At 37.5% G+C, this 20,847-nt stretch overlaps 2 protein-coding genes across 31 annotated transcripts in view; one reads left to right on the top strand and one right to left on the bottom strand.

The window, feature by feature from the left end:
• Nucleotides 1–20,847, bottom strand: part of nfixa (nuclear factor I/Xa) — a 93,856-nt gene that overhangs the window by 11,977 nt on the left and 61,032 nt on the right. For 20 of the 30 annotated variants that reach the window (XM_084403050.1, XM_084403052.1, XM_084403061.1 and 17 more), the window contains 6 exons: nt 6,135–6,197; nt 5,846–5,920; nt 4,437–4,557; nt 4,244–4,279; nt 3,989–4,116; nt 2,424–2,504 (listed from right to left, as the gene is read on the bottom strand). In XM_084403050.1, the coding sequence (XP_084259176.1) occupies nt 2,424–2,504; nt 3,989–4,116; nt 4,244–4,279; nt 4,437–4,557; nt 5,846–5,920; nt 6,135–6,197 (504 nt within the window). The remainder of the gene's footprint in view (nt 1–2,423; nt 2,505–3,988; nt 4,117–4,243; nt 4,280–4,436; nt 4,558–5,845; nt 5,921–6,134; nt 6,198–20,847) is intronic. The other 10 variants (XM_084403074.1, XM_084403072.1, XM_084403060.1 and 7 more) reach the window with 1 other exon arrangement.
• rnaseh2a (ribonuclease H2, subunit A) overlaps nt 938–20,847 on the top strand; it is a 178,276-nt gene continuing 158,366 nt past the window's right edge. Inside the window, exon 1 of the mRNA XM_084403086.1 lies at nt 938–960. Coding sequence (XP_084259212.1) covers nt 960 — 1 coding nt within the window. The 5' untranslated portion in view covers nt 938–959. The remainder of the gene's footprint in view (nt 961–20,847) is intronic.

Genomic DNA, 20,847 nt, shown 5'->3' with positions numbered 1-20,847 from the left:
CTGATCATTTTTGGTTTTTGAAGGGAGGGGACTGATTTATGACAAACTTAATGAGCATGTTCACTTGTTTCGAGGTGATCGTCTGTCTTCTCATTTTAATACCAGCAATGCTGACGAACGGAAAAAAATCAAAATGGGCGGTATGACCAAACATTGTATTTAAAAAAGCCATTTTATATTACTGTAACAGTATACACATCACAATTTCTTCTAGAATTTTATTTTAAGAACTATTTGGTAATGTCCATTATTGGATAATCTAGTAATCTAAATAAAAGATACTTCATCGTATTTGACAATTTTTTATATTTATTTGGAACTTGATCGACAAGTTTGTGACAATATTTTGTGATATCATTAAAAATGTTAATAGAAAATGAACGATACATGTTATCAGTGAAACGCTTGAGTTAAAAGACTTAAAAACAGCATTAATTCATATTATAAAAATGATAGTTCTGATTCTAAAATCTGGATGAGCCACACTGTAAAATGTACAAAATGCACACACACATGAACAAGTTTCGAAGTTGCTTGCCGACCATGAACAACTAAATTCAGCTTCAAGTTACTCCACGTCTTGGCTTGTTTGGTTCGCGTCCTGCTTTGTATTTTCACATTCCTCCACGTTTCTTTGCCGCCCTTAATGTGTAAATAACGTAAAGCAGTCCTGTCCTCAAATAGCCAAGCAAATATAGCCTGTAGCAGTATAAACGTTGACACATTTCTACCTTCGCAAAGTGTATAGCGTCATGCCACCCAACCGTAGTCTTCTGTAAGTGTTCCTTAACTATTAAATTAGCAACACCTCAACTGGTTCAATCCATCACCAGAAAGATGAAAGAGATGAAAATAACATGAAAAGGTGAGAAATAGCAGGAGAAAGTGATAACAGAACAGGGATGGCTCATAATTGGAAGATAACCAAAGCACACACACACACACACACACACAGAGACACACACAGTCCTCCTGGCACCCATTGCTCACCGTTACTCATACACACAGACTTGAACTTCACTTCAGTTCGATGCTATTTTTTCCTCTCTACATTACAAGGCATTAAATCCCATTTCAGCTTAATTCCCCTTTCTCAGTGCACTTTTGAGTGCGTTTGTTCTCGCATGTGTGTATGCGTGTGTGTGGGAGTGTGCAAATGCGTATGAAAGTGTTAAGTCTGTATATGGATATTTATCACAAAATGTGTACACATGCACACAACACACTCTCGCCACCTGGTTCTTTTGAAATAAGAATTTGATGCACTATAAAAATAGATATTCCCGTTTATTTATTTTTCTCCCAGTTTTAAGCTTAATTTACATATTACTCTGGTATATTTCAAATTAATAAATTGAAATTAATGATGTACTTGCACAACCATTAAAAAGTGACATGAGCCTTCAGAAACATTTCTTATTACTATCAATGTTTAAAACAGTGCTTTTCCATATTTTCTGTGGAAACCGGGATACATTTGTTTCAGGATTCTTTGATGAATAGAAAGTTTAAAATTCAGCATTTGTTTGAAATGGAACAATTTTGCAACATTATGAATGTTTTACTGTCACTTTTGGTTGATTTAATGCATCCTTGCTGAATTCGATTATTAATTTTAGTTCATTTCTTTGCATATAATTGAAATAATCTTACTGACCACCTACTTTTGAATGGTAGTAGATTATGACATCTATACCAGATATATATAACTTGACTGGTTAACATGGTCAAAGAGAGGCTAAAAAAAATATTGTGTAAAACTAAAATAATTTTAGTGCATGAAACCTTTGTTAACATTATAAAAGGATATCATGGGGGAAAATGCAGTGAAAGGCATAGCTATCTGATTATGACATTCACACACAAACGCAGAGCAGATGTCTCCCACTACTGTAGATACACGGAAGAGCCATCTGGGACCAGAACACAGACTGAGAGTGTGTGTGTGTACACGTGTGTGTGTGTGTGTGTGTGTGTGTGTGTGTGTGTGTGTGTGTGTGGTTAATGCATGGACAGAAGATGCACCTGTGTTGTGCATTTTCTCAGTGTTTGTTTGTGTGTTGCTCTGACTTCGACTGTCCCATCTGGGTTCTTCCAACACTGCTTGCTTATTGTGACTACGGTATTCATTTAGTTTAGTGTCTTAGGTACCCCTAAAGCCCAGTAAGGATAAAGCACCCTTCATCAACACTAAACCTCTCATATTATACTGCATAACATCAAACTAATTAATTAAAAGTGACTTCAATGATGGTAAACAACAAACAAATCAATAACATGGGTGAAAAACAGACTAACCAAACATCACTTTTATTCTGCTCTTTAGTTGACACCTGATGCACTGTCCTGTCCTGACCTGACACTGACCTGTCTTCTCCTGCTGCTTGTGTACATGTGCAAGTGTGTGCGGTGTGTGTTCTAACCATGGTATGGAAACTGCACGCCATCATTCTCATGTTTTATCTTCCTCTCTTGAACACCCGTCAAATGGTGCTGTACTGCAACTGGAGAAGGGAATTGTTAACAGGAAAGAAGGTCATGATGGTCATGGTGTGTTTAATGCCTTTTCCACCGACACGGTGCCGGTGCCCAATCTGGCCTCATTCCACACATTTCCACTCAACTCAAAAACCATCTTGTTCTTCGGGACGTCCTCCTTGGTTGTCTTAAAACACAAACTGCTATGATGTCAGTGGCTGACGTGAAGGTTCTCACCATGTATAGTTTTTCAAATCAACAACTTAGTTTGACTGAACTCATGGAAAATAAAACTAGATTCTAGATAAACTAGAATTAATAGGGTTGGGATCCGAGAACAAATTATTCACATAATTTATTCATTTAATTATTATTATTATTTTTTTATATTAGAACTAAATTATTTTCGTGACATTTGGTTCCAATAACAGAGTTATAAAATCAATTTTAAGACTTAAGACCTGGGGCTGGTAGCATAAACTTCTTAGACTAGTTTTACAGGTTAGTCATCTCATTTTCTTTTTTTTCCAAGACTGGTCATAACTTTTTAAATCAGTCACATAAAAAGGTAGATAGTGCAATTTGAATCTGAAAAGTACGGCTAATCAGCCATAACTAACTGCTAGTTGGTTGGACTAGACACAACACAGTTATGCACAGTTATGCAACTGTTCTCATTCACAAGAGTTATAAGCTACAAGAGTTTATGTTAAAATTAAATGTAAGACACAGTTTACTGTGTAACCAAAACACCAATAAATAAAGATTTTATGCATAATGGGGGAGTTTTAATTATAAACAAGTATGAAATACAAAGGGAAACTTTACTATTTCCGGCTGCATTCTACAACAAATTACATAAAGTAAACACTGTCATTATTCATCAAATGTAGATCATAAGCAATCTAGCCAAATTTGTTACGCTTTAGTGTGATTATTATTAAAAAAAGAATTATAATAACAATTCCTGTTTTTCAATCTCCAAATTTAAATCATAATGGTTTCACGGGAATTTGCATACGTCACTCGCCCGTGCCTGTCTTGTCATCAGTAAATAGAGTTAATGAATGTTTTATGAGCAGTATGATAACCATATTCATCCGCAAAGTCTGAAGCAAAAAAAAAAAAAAGGTTCTTCCGCAAAATGCATGCAATTAACCGCAAGAAGGACAAAAGTTACATAGTGCACCTTTAATTTTAGATTAATTATACTTAATATGACTGAATATAAGACATTTTAAGAGTTTTTAAAGGGATAGTTCACCCAAAAATGAAAATTAGCCCACGATTTACTCACCCTCCTGTCATGAACACTTTTTGTAGTGTTTGAAGTCTGTTTGTAGGCAGTTTATGTTGTACAATAGTAATTGAAATCTTTCTTCGGCTTTCAAGTTAGTGGAAATGTGGGCTTGTGCTCAAAGGTGACTGCTACAGTTTGGCAGAGACCAGACTCAGGCATCAGCACCGTTTCAGTGTAAAAGCCGTATTTGTGTGTAAATGCGATGCTCACCTGCATCAACGTCATTTGGCCAGCCACTGGACTGAGAGCTGGTGCCGGCCGGAGAACGACTGGAGTAGAAGACATCATCAACAGGACTCTCCATCTCACTGTCATCTATAGACTTGCGCTTATTAGAGCTGCGGAGAGAGAGGGAGAGACCGAGCGAGAGGTTATTAAATGCCCCTGTGATAGATTCCTGTAGACAGGCAGAGAGAAACACAGAAAAAGGTGCAGAGATACAGAAGACTGTGACAGACTGAGTACCTCCGAGGAAGACTGGCGTACAGCTCCACCTCAGACCTACAGCGCAAGAAGAACGACAGACAAGGGGGAAAACAGAAGGAAGGACAAAAAGGAGAGCAAGACAGATCAAATTTCCACTGAAGAGAGACTGAAACAGGCACAAACAGCAGGTATATGGGTGTGTGTGTGTGTGTGTATGTGTGTGTGTGTTCACCTTGTGGATGGAGGAGAGGCAAGCGAACGTCTGCCAAGTGCTACTTGGTTGATATTGTAGTAACTGGGACTTTCCAGATCCGCAAGTGAGAAATTAGGACCTGATGCTGTTGCAACTGGAGCTGCAGAAGAGATAAAAATGTTGGAAACGTAAAATCTGAAAAGTAAAACTTAGAAATCGAACTTAAGAAGTAACTAATGAATCTATGCTAAATTAATGTAACCAGACGCGATGTGATAAGATTCCAGCGACAAATAATTTGTCTGTCCACACTAGACACGACGTGACTGCGAGATGCGTCGAAATCAATTAAAACCCACAGCCAATCAGAACAGTGTGTGGGCGGAGTCTCGTGGCGAGTGCACAGCTCCAGTAGTAATCTTGATGGCAATCACAAGAAAATGGAAATATTTCAACATTTAAACATTATTAAAAATACATAGGCTACTGAGTTACTTAATCTTTGTCAAAGAATACACTTGTTTGTTCATAGTTTGAACGTTCTTGTTTCCATTTGTTTAATTTCAAGATCTGAGGTGAATTATCCATTGTTGCTTTTACAGCTACAAAGCTGGAGCACTAAATGATATTCAAATCCACATTACACGCTTTTAACTTTAAATAAAGCACATAAACAGTACCTGAGAATATCATTGCCACACTTTGTGTTTGTTGTTTCAGCGCAGAAAAATAGAAACCGTTTCTAAAATCGCCGCGTGTCGCGGCTGGTTAGGACAAAACTCTGATTAACATGGAAAATATACCTTTTATCGCGTTGCGTGTAAGATGTATTTCTTACAGGATTTCCTATAGGATTTTTTATTTATATGTTTTTGCAGACCACATCTCAGAAAAAAAGGTACAAAAGCTGTCATGGGGCGGTACCCCAAAATATATATCTTTGCCCTTAAAGGGTGCATTTTAGTACCTCTGGAAAGGATAATGTCCCAGTAACAGCTTTTGTACCTTTTTTTCTGAGTGTGCCGACCTTACAATTTGAAATAATATAAACATATACTGAAATATAATATATAAAAAAATTAAACAAACATATATTGAAGATACAACAGTAACACTGCTTTTTTCCCTAGTATTTTTTTTTACATATTTTTAATTAAAACACCATTACAACAAAACTCTGAAACTCAGACATAATAACTTCAGTCAGCAAGTGATTAATCTCAAGACGATTCAGTGAGGAAGTAATCTATTTAATTCTTACTACGAATTACATCAATGACTTCTGATTCAGTGTTTACTAAACTGATTCATCCACTGATTCATTAATAAGAACCGCAATAATTGAACGAGTTATTCATGAATTGAGCAACAAAATTTAGCTAAATACAGTATCTGTTGCCGTGGCTCTGCAGATTTAAGAAAACACGGGTGGGTGTTGCAGTACTTACTCTGAGACACTCGTACCAGCTCGGCTACGTTCCACACTCCTGAAGTCACAAAACAGTCCTGAAAACTCAGATGTCCTGCAGAGAGATAAACACGTGCCTCACTCAACTGGAACCTGGGCTCTGTGATAATAGCATGTTTAAAGAGATTTTCAAAGATGCATCAAGCATCAGACTATAGTGAAGTACTTTAATTCAGCAATGATGCATTACATCGGTCAAAAGTGAGAGTAAAGACATTTATAATATCACAAAAAAAGTATATTTCAGTCTGTGTGATTTTTTTTCTCACCGTTTGGTGGGGGTTTGATGTCTGAGTCTCCTTGTTGACTGGAATTGTCTGATTGCCCAGATTCTGCATTGAGACAAAAAGAAAAAAAAATATGCATTTAAATGGCAGAAAATGCTTCATATTCAATTATTACTCTTCGAATTGGATTGTTCAGTGACGTTTAGGCACTTGGACACAACGACATTGTGAGCGGATATTTTCAAAATGAGTGTCTGAGTACATATGCATGCAAGTGTGCGTTATCAGCACAGTTTATGGCAGGCTGCGTGTGCATGTGTGCTTGTGGAGGTGTTTATCGGGCGGTTGTGGGTGATAAGGGAACACACTGGCCCATGCCAGCACGATTTGATAGAGAGTGTGTAGAGATTAGGACAAATACACCCGCACAAACAAAAGAACAGCAGACTGAACGGAGGAGAAAGAGCGAGACGATCTCTTTTCTCTCCATTTAGCATGTAGTCTCCATCTCTGTCTCTCTCTCTCTCTCTTTCTCTTTTTCTGGAGTTCTGGCAGCCATTTTAGTCTTTGGCAGCCATCTTAGTATTGGCGGTGTACACACATTCCTGCTAGCTGACGACACACACACAAACATAGGCCCAAACCCATGAACACGGCTGGAAAATGTGTACAGTAGGTTGTGTTTCATATGATGGCATACAGCATCCCAAGTCCTGTTTGAGCTCACTGATGCTCAAAAAGGGAGGACGATACACTCAGCGACCGTCATTCAACCTCAATGGAGATTTCTGGCGACATGAGCAACGTCTACCATTTTAATATGCTACGAATTCGAAAGAAGCCCTGGCTGGTGTTACTATTTTGGAGCTTGAACACCTTCTACTATCAGTACACAGAGAAGAGCAGCTGGGATGTTCTTCAAAATTTCACCTTTTGTGTTCCACGTAAGTAAGAAAGTCATACGGGTTTGTAACGACGTGAAGTAGAGCTGATAATGAAGGAACTGTCATTGAACTTTTACCTATGAGAGTTTTACTACAGACGAGAGCAGTTGGTGTCTCTCGCTCTAGATGAAACCTTACACATGCACGCAGATCAGTGCAGACTGCAGAGAGTGCAAACTGACTTCACCCACACAAATTATGTTAATACAATGTGTACTGTTCATCTAGAGCAGCTTCATTAACCTTTTGTTTTTGGTGTGCTGTTGTAGGTGAGGTAAGACACAACAAAAGGAGGGAAAACACCTTTTTAACTACTTTTTCTTTAAGGTTTTAGGTCAGTAAACCACCGCCACAACTTAAAAAAAAAACAAAAAAACATATACACTACTATTTAAAAGTTTGAGGTTGGTAATATTTTTTAATGCTTTTGGAAGAAGCGTCTTCTGTTCACCAAGGTTGCATTAATTTGATCCAAAATACACTAAAACAGCAAAATTATGAAACATAAATACAATTTAAAATAACTAAAAAGTTTTCTTTTTGAATATATTGTAAAATGTCATTTATTCCTGTGATCAAAGCATCATTACTCCAGTCTTCAGTGTCACATGATTCTTCAGAAATCATTCTAATATGATGATTTGATGCTCAAGAAACATTTATTATGATTATTATCAATGATGAAAACAGAACAATTTCAGGTTTTTTTAGGACTATAAATGTCTTTACTGTCACTTTTGGTCAATTTAATGCATCTTTGCTGATTAAAAGAAGTAATTTCTATATTTTGTTTAAATTTTACCCTAAACTTTTCTCTCTTATTATGATTTTGTGAAGAAAATCTTTTTCTAAAAAAAAGTTTACCTTAAAAGTTTTATAAAAGTAGACCATATCAATTGTAAACGGCTTTGCGTTTTAAGCAGACCAAAACTTTGAGTTTTATGTTAAAACTTCATCATCCGCGACAGCTGTCAAATGGAATTTGTTGCACGTTGCATTAAGTTTCATCATAAGGAGTGAGAAGATGTCCACACATGTCCTTTTAATTATCATTTATAAAGACATGAGATATGAGACTTTAGGTACGTGTGTGTTTGAACCAATAAAACGATGTCTCTCTCTGACCCAAACAGATGTTAAACCCCATACAGCCACTGTTTTCCTCGCCCCCTCCCTCCGTCCCCGTTTATCTGCATGCAGTTGGGTTTCGCTTAAGAGGTTTAGCATTATGTTGCTAAACATTCTGACCTTTTTTTAATCCATAATGCTCTTAAAGTGTTCCAAAGCACCCTAATCCCCTCCGCCTTCTCACTCCGCACTCATTTATCAGCCAATAGTCATCATTCTCCGGCTTCCTTTCAGCTCTAATTATTTATTTCTCATCCTGAGCTCAGTGTCAGTGAAATATCTCATAGCTCGAGGACATTCGTGTGTGAGCGGTACTGGGTTTTTTGACTGCGCTGGATTACAGATGCTCGAGAGTTACGGAGTCAGACGAGACAAACATCTGTCTGCACTTACACATGAAGAGCTTAAGGGAGCAGCTCGGCGAACGTAAACTCATTTGTGAGGTTATTTCATTAAAAGCAAGCTGGTTTTCAATGTGCATTTGTGTGTGTACATTTTTCTATGTATGCATGTGTAAGTCTGTGTATGAAGGAGCAGGTGTGTGAGATTGGTTTCGGCACAGCCTGTCACCCATCTGTGTGCCCGTCTGCAGCCAGAGTCTGCCAACACAACACACACACACACACACACACACACACACACACACACACACACACACACACATACATACACACACACACACAGAGAATGGAGAAAGAGACACACATAAGCAGAGAGACAAGACAAGAGAGCAGAAAAATAAAAATAGAGATGCATCTTTCACACATAAATCCAAGCATCTCCATCAGTGTGTGGACATAAATAGCTTTAACACACACACACACACACACACACACACACACACACTCACTCACACCAGCGCGATACACCCTGGCTATTGAAGACATGTGATTCGGGCTCTTTACAAGCTTTTGACTGGATCCGAACCCCAGGAGAACCCTTGTCCACAAAGACAGACAGAGACGGATTGAGAAGGTCGAATATTAATCGCACTGTGTTTCTCAAATCACTACAGAAATAATAATCGCCCAATGACAGATCATAATTTGTTTCAAATAAACTATTCTATTCTGTGCTACTCTGCTCTATTTTGTTCTATTCTACTCTTTTCAATTCTATTCTATTGTAAAAGCCTGCCAAGCCTGTCACATTTGAACTCAAATTCAAGAAAAATAAATATTTTTGCGTAGTTATTTACATTAAATTGATCAAAAGTGACAGTAAAGATATAATGTTACAAAATATTTCTATTTCAAACAAATGCTGAACTTTTTTCTTTTTTTTTTAAATGTAACAATTTCCACAAAAATATTAAGAGTACAGTGGTTTTCAAAATGAATAATCAGAAATGTTTTGTGAGCATCAAATGATCACATTAGAATGATTTCTGAAGGATCATGTGACACTGAAGACTGGAGTAATGATGCTGAAAATTCAGCTTTAACATCATAAATGACATTGTAAAATATATTCAAACTAATTTTTATAATATTTCACAATATTGATTAACTGAACATTTTGATCATTTGAGCATAAGAGACCAAAGGAAAAAAGCAAAAAATCTTCCCAACCCTAAAATTTTTAACAATAGTGTACAAAATCATATTATCTTCATAATTTTATTTAAAATGTTATTATATATATATAATTTCATTGAGAATGTACTATTTATGTACAATACTGAACAATTCAGTGGAGAAATATTCTTAATTTCCATCTAATTATGTAAAAAGATGCAATGATTCATGAAGAAGAAGATATAATTTTCTTTATGCTAAATATGAATGGGGGGGGGGGGGGGGGGGGGGGGGTTCATCATTGGATGTGACCTGGTGATGAGTTCCTGAGGCATTTGAAGTCTGTTCTACTTGTGTCCAGTAGGGGGCTCCGGAGGGCATGTAAACAGCGAGGGAAAAGCCCTAGAGCTTTGGGAGACAGCAGGTGATGTGATTTGGGCCATTTCAGGGCCGTCACAGGTGTGCAATTTCACATCAACAAACATCACCTTTCAGTGTCAATAAAAATAAACACAGTTTGTTGACACTTGTGGTTTGTTCGCTGTGGTTGTCTTTCTCAACAGTACAAGCACAAGGCCAATAAATGACATCATAAGCACAATCTTATGCAATACAAACTATCTATCTATCGGCGCTATCTAAGGCCGAATCTGGAGAGATTCAGCAGGATGTGCATCGATTTTTTTGTGTATGTGTGTGAGAGTGTGTCCTCAGAACAACCCATGACCCAGACAGGATGTGACTGTTAAATAGGCTTCACAATAGTTCAGTGTGTGAAGGGCTGCACAGGATACCAGGTATAAAACACACACACACACACACACACACACGTTGGGTTGCCATGTTTTATGGGGACTTTCCATAGACAAAATGATTTTTATACTGTATAAACTGTATTTTCTATATACACTAACCCAACCCATCATAGAAACTATTAATTTGAAAAACAAACTTCTCCATGCTAACACCACACTAGCATCACAGCGGTGAGTTTTGCGCACAGCAGCACCACTTCTAGTTCTTCAGAAAATGCCAAAATCTTTTTGGATGGAGCCACAGAGATCCACCGAACTGATCATGTGATGTAAAAATGCCACTTTGTGCCACAGAAAGAGAAAGAAAGTGATACAAAGAGAAAGAGCCTGAAGGAGGTCTGGGAACAGAAGGTTCTGCCAAAAAAGCCGGGAGAGAGAATTAGGAGGGGGAAGGCAGACGGGATCTGTTGCCAAGGAAAGTGAAGAGAAGAGAGGAGTACACAACATACATCTAGACAAAGAGAACAGAGTGAACAGACAACTAATAGAGGAGGAGAACAAACAGAATAACAGACAGAAGACACACATTGATACATGAACACACATGCACTTTGACCCTAAGTCACGGAGCCAGAAACCTAACATGCTTGTATGTGGAAGGTGGGGTTTTCTTTTCTAGCCAATCACAGAGCTGGAAACCAGATGCACAGGCCAATGAGATATGGGGGTTCCGATCCAAACTCCGCCCCCTCACAGTTCTTTGTGTATTGTGTAGTTGAAGCACACAGATGCTCAATGATGTCATGAGTGTGTGTTCTGCAGCGGGACGTCTGAGGTCACGGAGGGTCAGCGCACTGTCATTCGTGACAGCTGGACAGGGGAAGAAATTTTACACATGGGTACGCATCTTTGAGTTTATCCATGTTGTTTAAAACTAGAAATTGGGGCAACATGCATGCATGCGTGAGTGTTTATGCGCTTATCGGTATGATCCTTTAGCGCTACCGCACTAATAAACCTCACTACATGATAAGAGGATCCAATAAGCTTTTCCCAGAATCCTCAGCGGTCCTAAAAACAAGCAAAAATCTGAGTGTTAACATACACAAACACAACATCTCGACGAGGGAGTGCAGACACAGCTGTTCTGTGCTGACCTGAGCTAAGTGTGTGTGTGGTTTGGCTCTTATCTCATTAAATGAGATAAGAAGCTTGAAGAGGAGTTTGTCCGTCTTGATTCTCACTGTTCGCCACGTCACTAATAATTGGCTGCTGACAGTCTACCAGGTCTTGACGTTGATCTGGGACCTTCGCCTCTCACCCTGTCTGGGGAACGTGGAGTGGGACGGTTCCGGGGTTCAGCAGAGGCCTACAGAGCCCTTTATTAAATCTATTTTGCAATAGTAACACAAAATAGTTGCACTCAGGGCCTCAAGGACAAAAATGTCCCCCTTGAAACCCATTAAAGCTGCAAAAAAAACTTTACTGCAAATCCCAAATCCAACCACTGTGTGCACCAGTACAGCTTTGCTGGCATTTAACAGGGAAAATTTGGTACTGTGCCCAAACATAATCTTACTGAAAGCTCATTTTTTGAGGTATCAACCTCAAATTTGGAACACAACTTATTTAGATTTATGACTTAGATTTTATAGCAGTTTTAGAGTTAAACAAGTTTCATAAAATATATATTTTATATAAAATAATGTTCATAAATCATTTTCATCAACTTAAACCAATATAATTGGTTTAATATATATATGTGCTCCCAAGCTTCAAGTTTTTATGACAGTTTTTGGACATGGACCTATGCGTAACTTTTTTTTAAATTGCCACACAAGGGTTAAAATACTTGGCACCATAATGCTAGAGGGTTTAGTTGGTTGTAAAGGCATTGTTATACAGTTTCTAAAAACACCATGATAATGGTGAAAATTACGATTTGATTCTTTTTGCATTTCATCAGATTTTTAGCATTTTCACAAAAATCAAGTGACCAATATATTTATTATACACTTTAAGAAGCTTCTCTTAAAAGCTAAAATAGTGAAATTCCTAATATTGATACCAATAATTCCAAAGTATGTTTGTATTGAAGCACAGAGGTTGAGTAAAAGCATTTATTCAGCAAACAATATAGTCGAGATAGTCGAGGTTTGGATTATTACAGTGAGTTTCCGAGAAGGCTTGCTCTCAAAATTGAATTGTAGCAAATGGCACATGCAGCCTCGTTTACGTAGAAAACCACAATGGAGATCGCCAAAACTTTCATGTTCTTGTATCTGTGTTTTCAGATCATCAGCAGGGTTTTTTCAGTGCAGGAAGGAGGAGGAGGAGAAATGAATATATTAATACGATTAATCATGCAGTCCTATTTTAAAGTGTACTGGTGTGATATTTAGCGTGTTGCTATGCGGTTGCTATGGGATTGTGGGATGGTTGCTAGGTCGTTACTCGCTGGGCCAAGTCAAAAAATTACTTTCCTTCCCACAAATGGTGCCAGATGCATCTGAAACACATTTTACTTACAGATTTGATTGGATCATTGATTGGATGATGAAAAGTTGGAGCGAAGGGGTTAAACATTAAAAGGACTTGGTGACATCACCTACAAAAGAAAGTCATTTCTGAAGAGGAGCAAATTATTTCATTTTGATGAAAGATTACAAAGATCCACCCCCCCACCCCCACCCCCTCACTAAAGACAGTCAATTTTAATTTCAATTTGAGGTTTAGGGGTTCTGCCATAAAAAAACACCACAAACAACATCAAACTCATTTTGTATGAATGACTAATATTTACGGAGCTGTAGAGGGATCAGAAAGCATCATCCTTTGAAAATCCATCACAAACAGATCCGAGAATGAGGATTCGAGGTGCAGTGTTAAAGTGAACGAGAGCGAAAGAGCCATGAAGGTTTCTCTAGTGGAACTGCAAGTGACTGCATCTGTTTGGCAGCAGCTCAGAAAAGTCTAGTGTTTCAGCCTCCACACACACACACACACACACACACACACACACAGAGAAAGCTCAGAGAGAGCTAGTGTTTCAGGCCTCGGCCTCAGGGACTGCTATTCCAGGCTAGTTTATGAAAAACAGCTTTATGTGGAAAAAAAGAGGAAACGTTGGAAGAGAGAGAAGGAGAGAGAGGTTGAGCCTGCAGTTAGAAACAAAGGCCACGTACGCACTGCAAAGTTTTGGGAGTGATAACCTTATTAAAATGACTCCCCAGAGTTACCCTCACATGTGTGTCTGCGATGCAGGAGTGATTCCTGAACCCATGAAAGCTGACAGTGATTGCCATTAGTGACGGATGGTGCACAAGAAACACCGATGCACACGGTTTACCTGTTTTACCTGCTGGAATTTGTACCAAAAGAGTCAAGACCAACACACACCTCCATTTCAGTGATTTGCTCACATCAAACCAAGAGAATGGAGACATCTGATAATACTTTTAATTACTTAAAATATGAATCTTGCATTTTTGTTAAAACCTTTACATGAATTATTCACGGCAAACCTCACTCAATAGCTATTCTGGTATCCAGGTGCATATCCTTACTGGGTTTAACACACAGAAAAGTTTGGGTAAAAAAAAAAAAAAGTATTATTTTTAATACTATGTATTAATGTATTATATTGGTAAAAATTGACAGTAAAGATGTATAATCTTACAAAAGATTTACATCGAAAAAAATAGTAAAACAGAAAACCGTCACATTAAATTGTAACAATATTTCACAATATTACTGTCCACAATATTATTTTACAGAGGGACATTTTCTCAAGATATCTTAATTTGTGAGTAAATGACAGAATAAAATCTCTTGTAGTCTTGTGGCTATACTATGAAAACAGTATGTATTTTTAATGTTTATTTTGAATATATTTTTCATATTTATAATCTGCTGTCCCCTCACCCCGAAGCGAGCAGGAAGTGAGGCTGGTGTTTAACGTGAGGAATAGAGGAGGAGACTACAGGCCACAGATGCATCGACTCCAGCAGAGCACAGCTGGGCGGCAGGTGCTGTCTATCATCTGGCATGAAGCGAATCACAATAACCTCAAATGAACCGGCTCTATTCCCGCCCTCAGCAGCCCTCAGGATGAGCGGGACAGACCGCCTCTCAGAAACACCTTCAGGCCCAGATGTCATGCACTGCCAGCGATATTTATCATTAAACACTGCTTTCCAGAGCGTGACCACTTCTACGAGATGGATTGATACAAACTGAGCACAGCCAATGTATAGTTTACTTTGTACTTTGTAAGTGTTTCAAAAGACCTATAGCAATAGTTCACCCAAAACTGAAAATGCTTTTATTTACTCACCCTCATGCCGTTCCAAACCTGTATGACTTTCTTTGAAATAAACAAGAATTTTATTTACATTTTTATCCATATAATGAGAGACATTGTGGTCTCATGTTGTTGTGCAGCCCACTGACTTTCACTGTATGGAAAAATTACTGTTAAAATATTCTCCAAAATATCTTATTTTGTGTTTACAGTACTTCACTAGTAGTTGAAAGAAATTCATAGAGGTTTGGAACGACATGAGAAATTTTATTTTGAACTAACCCTTAATAAGACAATCAGAGCAGATCTAAGTACACTACCATTTAAAAGTTTGTGGCTAACAAGAGGCTAATATATATACATTTTTAATGAATCCTTTTATTAAGAAAAAATGTATCCCATTTTCCACAAAGAAATTAAGCAGCACAACTGTTTCAACACTGATAATAATAAATTGTTGCAGCAAGTAGAATAGAATAGAATAGAATAGAATAGAATAGAATAGAATAGAATAGAATAGAATAGAATAGAATAGAATAGAATCCTCATATTAGAAGGATTTCTGAAGGATCATGTGACACTGAAGACTGGAGTAATGATGCTGATTCAAAATTCAAAATAGAATTATTATATATATTTTTTTATAATATTTCACAACAGAGAGAACAGAGTTTCTTTCCTCAGGCCATCTACCTCACTGGGCAATAAACATGTGCAAAATGCAACACTATTTATTTAACATACCTCTTATTCACATTCCCTTGCATTTGTCTATAACATACATGTACATACTATATTGTCTATTTTGTATACGGTGTATTTTTTTATATATATAGGCTATATTTATTTTTATTCACTTATTTTATTTGTATTATCTGTGTCTTGTCCCCAAGACAAAACCCTTGTATATGCAAGCATATGTGGTGATAAAGCTCATTCTGATTCATAAAAGACATTTGAACATTTTTTTGAATGGTACTGTAGGCTACCTTACTATTTTGGTGCTTTCTTGACAGACAAGGTCACTATGAACTATATAAAAAAAATTCTCATTTGAACAGCTAAAAGGTTTGGAACAAAATGAGAGTGAGTAAATAATGACCAATCTTTAATTTTTTTTTGGATGACCTACTCCTTTAATGCTGCCAGAGTTTTCACTTGTTTTCCTTAATTTGATCTGATGCATGTGATTTGATTTCTTTTCAGCTACTAGGAGCCGGAGTCCAACCCTTCAGCTCGCAACACCAGATGCAGCTCAGACATCTAAACATTTGCTTAGTGATTTAGTTTTCTGTTTTAGTTGGGTGGCGTTCACCTCACTGGCAGCAAACGCACATACCCTGCGGCCGAGACGCTGGGTTTTCCCTCCTTTTCTTCCTCTCCTTTTCCATCCCCTGTTCTTTTCAAGGACTATGTTTATTTTCATGTAAAGCATTTATTTTTATTTTATTATATGTATATACATATATGTTTTTTTATTGTATATTATTATAATTTTTTTGTATTGTATAGTGTTATTAATGCTTTGGTAATGTCAAGATTTCTTTCACCATGCCAATAAAGTAATTTGAATCTTGACTAGTATTTTTTGCGGCGCTGTAGCGGCCACACCGACATCTGCAGATTCTCACAGAGAGTGCAGGAATTCAGTCACACACTCACTGTTACAGAAAAGCGTCCCACACACTTCCCCCTTTTCATCAAGGGTGACGAGAGGGGGGTTGGGATTGAAGATGGAATGAGAGGGAAAAAAGAGATAATTGCAGGAAAGTGGGATTATTAGGCCATCAGTATCCTTTCAGGCCGAAACTGCCAGATAAGTGAAATCAGATGGAAAGTGAGAGAGAGAGAGAGAGAGAGAAACACAGGGCTTGTCTGATGTCTGGTTGTGATGGTCAAGTGTCCATCTTAATTATTGTCGTATTGTTGGGTGTTGATCCTAGTCAAACGTTTGGGGTCGGTAAGATTTTTAAAATGTTTGTGAAAGAAGTCTCTTCTGCTCACCAAGGCTGCATTTATTTGATAAAAAAAATACAGTACAAACAGTAATATTGTGCAAATTATTACAATTGCAAATAACTGTTTTCTATTTGAATATATTTAAAAATGTAACTTATTCCTGTGATCAAAGCTGCATTTTCAGCATCATTACTCCAGTCTTCAGTGTCACATGATCCTTCAGAAATCATTCTAATATGACGGTTTGCTGCTCGAGAATCATTTCTTATCATTATCCATGTTGAAAGCAGTTGTGCTGCTTCATATTTGTGTGGAAACTGGGGTTTTGTCTCCAGTATTATACTAAAACTCACCGTGCTTCTGAATACCCTGCTAAAGATGCTCAATTGCATCATTTTGAGGAAGCTGAACATTTTCTCATTAGCTTTGAGTTGAGGTAATTACTTTCTACAAGTGAATTACTCCGTTTGGCATCTCCGCTGAATAACAGCACAGTACGTTCTAAAACAAAAGTGACCCCGAGTTCTGGAATCTCAAAACCTTTTCTGGTTCTCCGATAAGAGCAGCTGGAACCCATTAACATGTTTAGATCCGCATTTAATTTCTCCTGCACGTCTTTCTCTTTACCTCACTAATGTTTCAAGACTCCCTGGGGACCCGCACCAGTGCATGCTGGGATGACTGTGACAGGCAAAACCTCACAGATATCCAGCTCTTCTACATCATTATCCCATTCATTTTGCCCTGGCAAGTGTGTACTGGGGTCAGGCTGAGTCTGTGTGAGCGTATTTGGGCTTTATCTCTGCCGACAATCAGTCAGTCTAATACTCTGTGGCTTGTAGCCGCTGATCTGCTGTAGGTTTAGCTATAAAATACCGTAATACCCTGCAGTCACAAACACACTGCTAAATACAGGCCTGCAAAACATACTTTGATGGGTGGTGCGTGTTATTACTGAACTCATCCCCAAATGCTTCTCTGCCAGTGTAAGAGCCTTACAGTTCTGGAAAGGATAAATATATGGATAAAATGTACTACAAATATGCCTAAAACACTGTAAATACACGCACATGTAGACACAGAAATAATTTTAGAATAGTAAAGCAGTCCGAAGACTAAATACGCATGCTGTGTGCAGGACTGTTATGAGCATCAGATCAGATTCTGGGATGAATAGTGCAATTGTTTTGTTTGCAGATAAACTATCAACAATAGAACATGGCCAGCCTGGTAATCTCTTTAGGAAAATCGCTTTAGGGTGCAAATCGCCTTTCCTGAAATACGGTACGCACAATGGCTCATTTTCATGATCTATTTGCACTGATTTTATTTAAAAACTGTAGCAGCCCTAACAGATACGGTTGCATTCATCTTAAGAAGCAACATAGACATATTACAGATGTACAGACTAACAGCTGCAGAGTTTAAATGGGTCCTCAAGGGAATGAATGATCAAACAAACAAATAAATGTATTCATTTAAAAGGGAAATTTACCGTTTTATTCAGCAATGATGCATTAAATTAATCAGAAGTGACAGTAAAGACAGTTATAATGTTACAAAAGATTTCTATTTAAAATAAATGCTGTTCTTTTGAACTTTCTATTGATAAAAGAATCTTGGGGGGGGAAATGTATCATGGTTTCCACGAAAAAAATTAAGCATATTCATTTTTAATGATTTCTGAAGGATCATGTGACTCTGAAGACTGGAGTAATGATGCTGAAAATACAGCTTTGATCACAGGAATAAATTGCATTTTAAAATATATTAAAATAGAAAACACTTATTTTAAACAGTAATAATATTTCACAATATTGCTATTTTTACTGTATTTCTGATCAAATAAATGCAGCCTTGGTGAGCAGAAGAGACTTCTTTCAAAACATTTTTGAATGGTAGTTTTTGAATGCCTGAGGAAAAATATTTACTGAGGAAAATGAGTGAATAACCAGGAAGAAAATGTTATTGAAAAGGTTTATTTGTATGCTATATGTCTGTGTATGCGGTGGTGAGCACACAGGTTTTTGAAATAACTCTCTCTCTCTCTCTCTCTCTCTAAATATTTCTGGGCAGTAATAAAGCTCCCATTGTTTGAGACAAGAGGAAGCAGGAACTGTATCCTCACTGACCTGAATGTGACGTGTGTGTGTGTGTGTGACAGGTAAACCCTAAGTTATGGGGACAAAATGTCACCACAAGGATGGCAATACAAGAAATCTTTGTCCTTGTGGGGAATTTTTGTTTGTTTTGGCCCCAATGTGGAAAACAGCTTAAAATGTGAAAATCTGACTAAATTATGTGTTTTTAAAATGTAAATGAAAATAGTTTTCTATGATGGGTGGTTTAGGGGTAGAGTTAGTGTTAGTGGATAGAAAATACAGTTTGCACAGTATAAAAAGCATTATGTCTATGGAAAGTCCCCATAAAACATGAAAACCCAACCTGTGTCTTTACGTGTGTGTGTGTGTGTGTGTGTGTAAGAATGAGAGCAAGAGAATGTGTCAGTGCTGACAGCGCCCCATAACACACTTCCTCCAGACACTTTGATGCCCCATCACACACAAACATTACACACACTCAATGTGTCAGTGCCCTGATCCTGTAGATGTGTTTGAGTGTGTTGCTTTAATAGGCCGGTCACGCTTGCTTACTGCCGCTGGAGAAGATCTTTAATGTGGGTTCTGCCTCACTGCCCTGGTGGCTGACATGCCGTAATGACACTCTCTCTTCAATGAAACATTCACTAGGAATAGGCACACGAGTAGAGAAACAAGTCAAAACATTACAACCTTTTCATTCCCTCTGTTTTTGAGAACAATGTGTTGAGTTACTAACTTAACTACTTAACAACACAACTCTTTTTAATGCTGGGCAATTATCCTGACAAGTTGACATGAGCAAACTGAAAAAATAAATATTGCCCCAACATAGTTATCTGCCATTCATTAGTAACATGTAGTGTATAGCTAACTACTTTCAGTTAGGATAGCAAGTTTATTTCCAACAGGCGTCCGAGAGTGATGGTAAAAGAAGTAAATGAATACAGTAGGATGAGAAAAGGCAGTTTTCTGGCAGCCACTCACATATCTAATGTCTTCATCAGCCAACTCTCTCTCTCTCTCTCTCTCTCTCTCTTTCTAGTTATGGTTATTTTATTGCAGTGCGAGTAGACAAATGAAAACACTTGTCTGCCAATAGCAAGACCACAGAAGTCTCTCAACACGTCCAAATCTCACACTCCTTCATTTCCTTTCATGTTTCATCTCGGACAAATACACACTTACAATGCAGCAAACAGACGTCTCATGATTCCCCCCACACACTTGTTTCTCTCACCTTTTATCACTCGCTTATACACATCAGCCAAATGATTGCGTATAAAACTATCTAGTGCGTTAAAAACATATTCAGAAACTGAAATAAATGAACAAAATAAGTGAAAAACTAAAATTAATATTAAAATAGTGGTTGAAAAAAACAACTTAAACTAAACTTAAAATTAACTACAAATATAAAAAAAACCTAAATATATCATTTTATCATCATTATAGAAGGTCAGATCCCACCTGCAGATGGCGATACAGCATGCGACGCAGGTTTATTTATATATATTGCGCTAAAAATGTGAACTTCTCCGAACAAAAACGGAACAAACCAAAAGTCCAAAGAAAATTGTGCAAATATTTGGGAAATGTGGCCATGAAATAAAACTCAAACTAACAGTCCACTTCTGAAACAAAACTAAAATTTAACAAATAGTACTAACATGTTATTTTACCAAGAACATACTGTATGCAAGTATGCAAACATATTTTAAGCACTGTAAGTGTTTAACTTACACAGGTGAGTGTGAGTTACCTTTCATATTTGACTAATTTGTTGACTTGACAGAGCAAACTAGGCGTGAAAGACAATGCAAATGAATTTACACTGTTGTTATAGTGCCACTTGAGGCAATGCAACATGAACATGTGCAATCAAGCCTGTGTATCTTGAATGAGTATGAATATGTTTTGGCCTTACACCTGTAAAACCCCTAAATCTTCCTGTGTTTCACTTGCCACAACCAATTCTTGACTGATGCTTTACACACAAACAGACACACACCACTGACTGATCTCACGGGTCACCAAGCATCTTTACCGA

This window comes from Rutilus rutilus (assembly GCF_951802725.1).
Source record: "Rutilus rutilus genome assembly, chromosome: 2".
NCBI classification, from domain to species: domain Eukaryota; kingdom Metazoa; phylum Chordata; class Actinopteri; order Cypriniformes; family Leuciscidae; genus Rutilus; species Rutilus rutilus.
The sequence above is the reverse complement of the archived record's forward strand: the minus strand, read 5'-3'. Positions and strand labels throughout refer to the sequence as shown.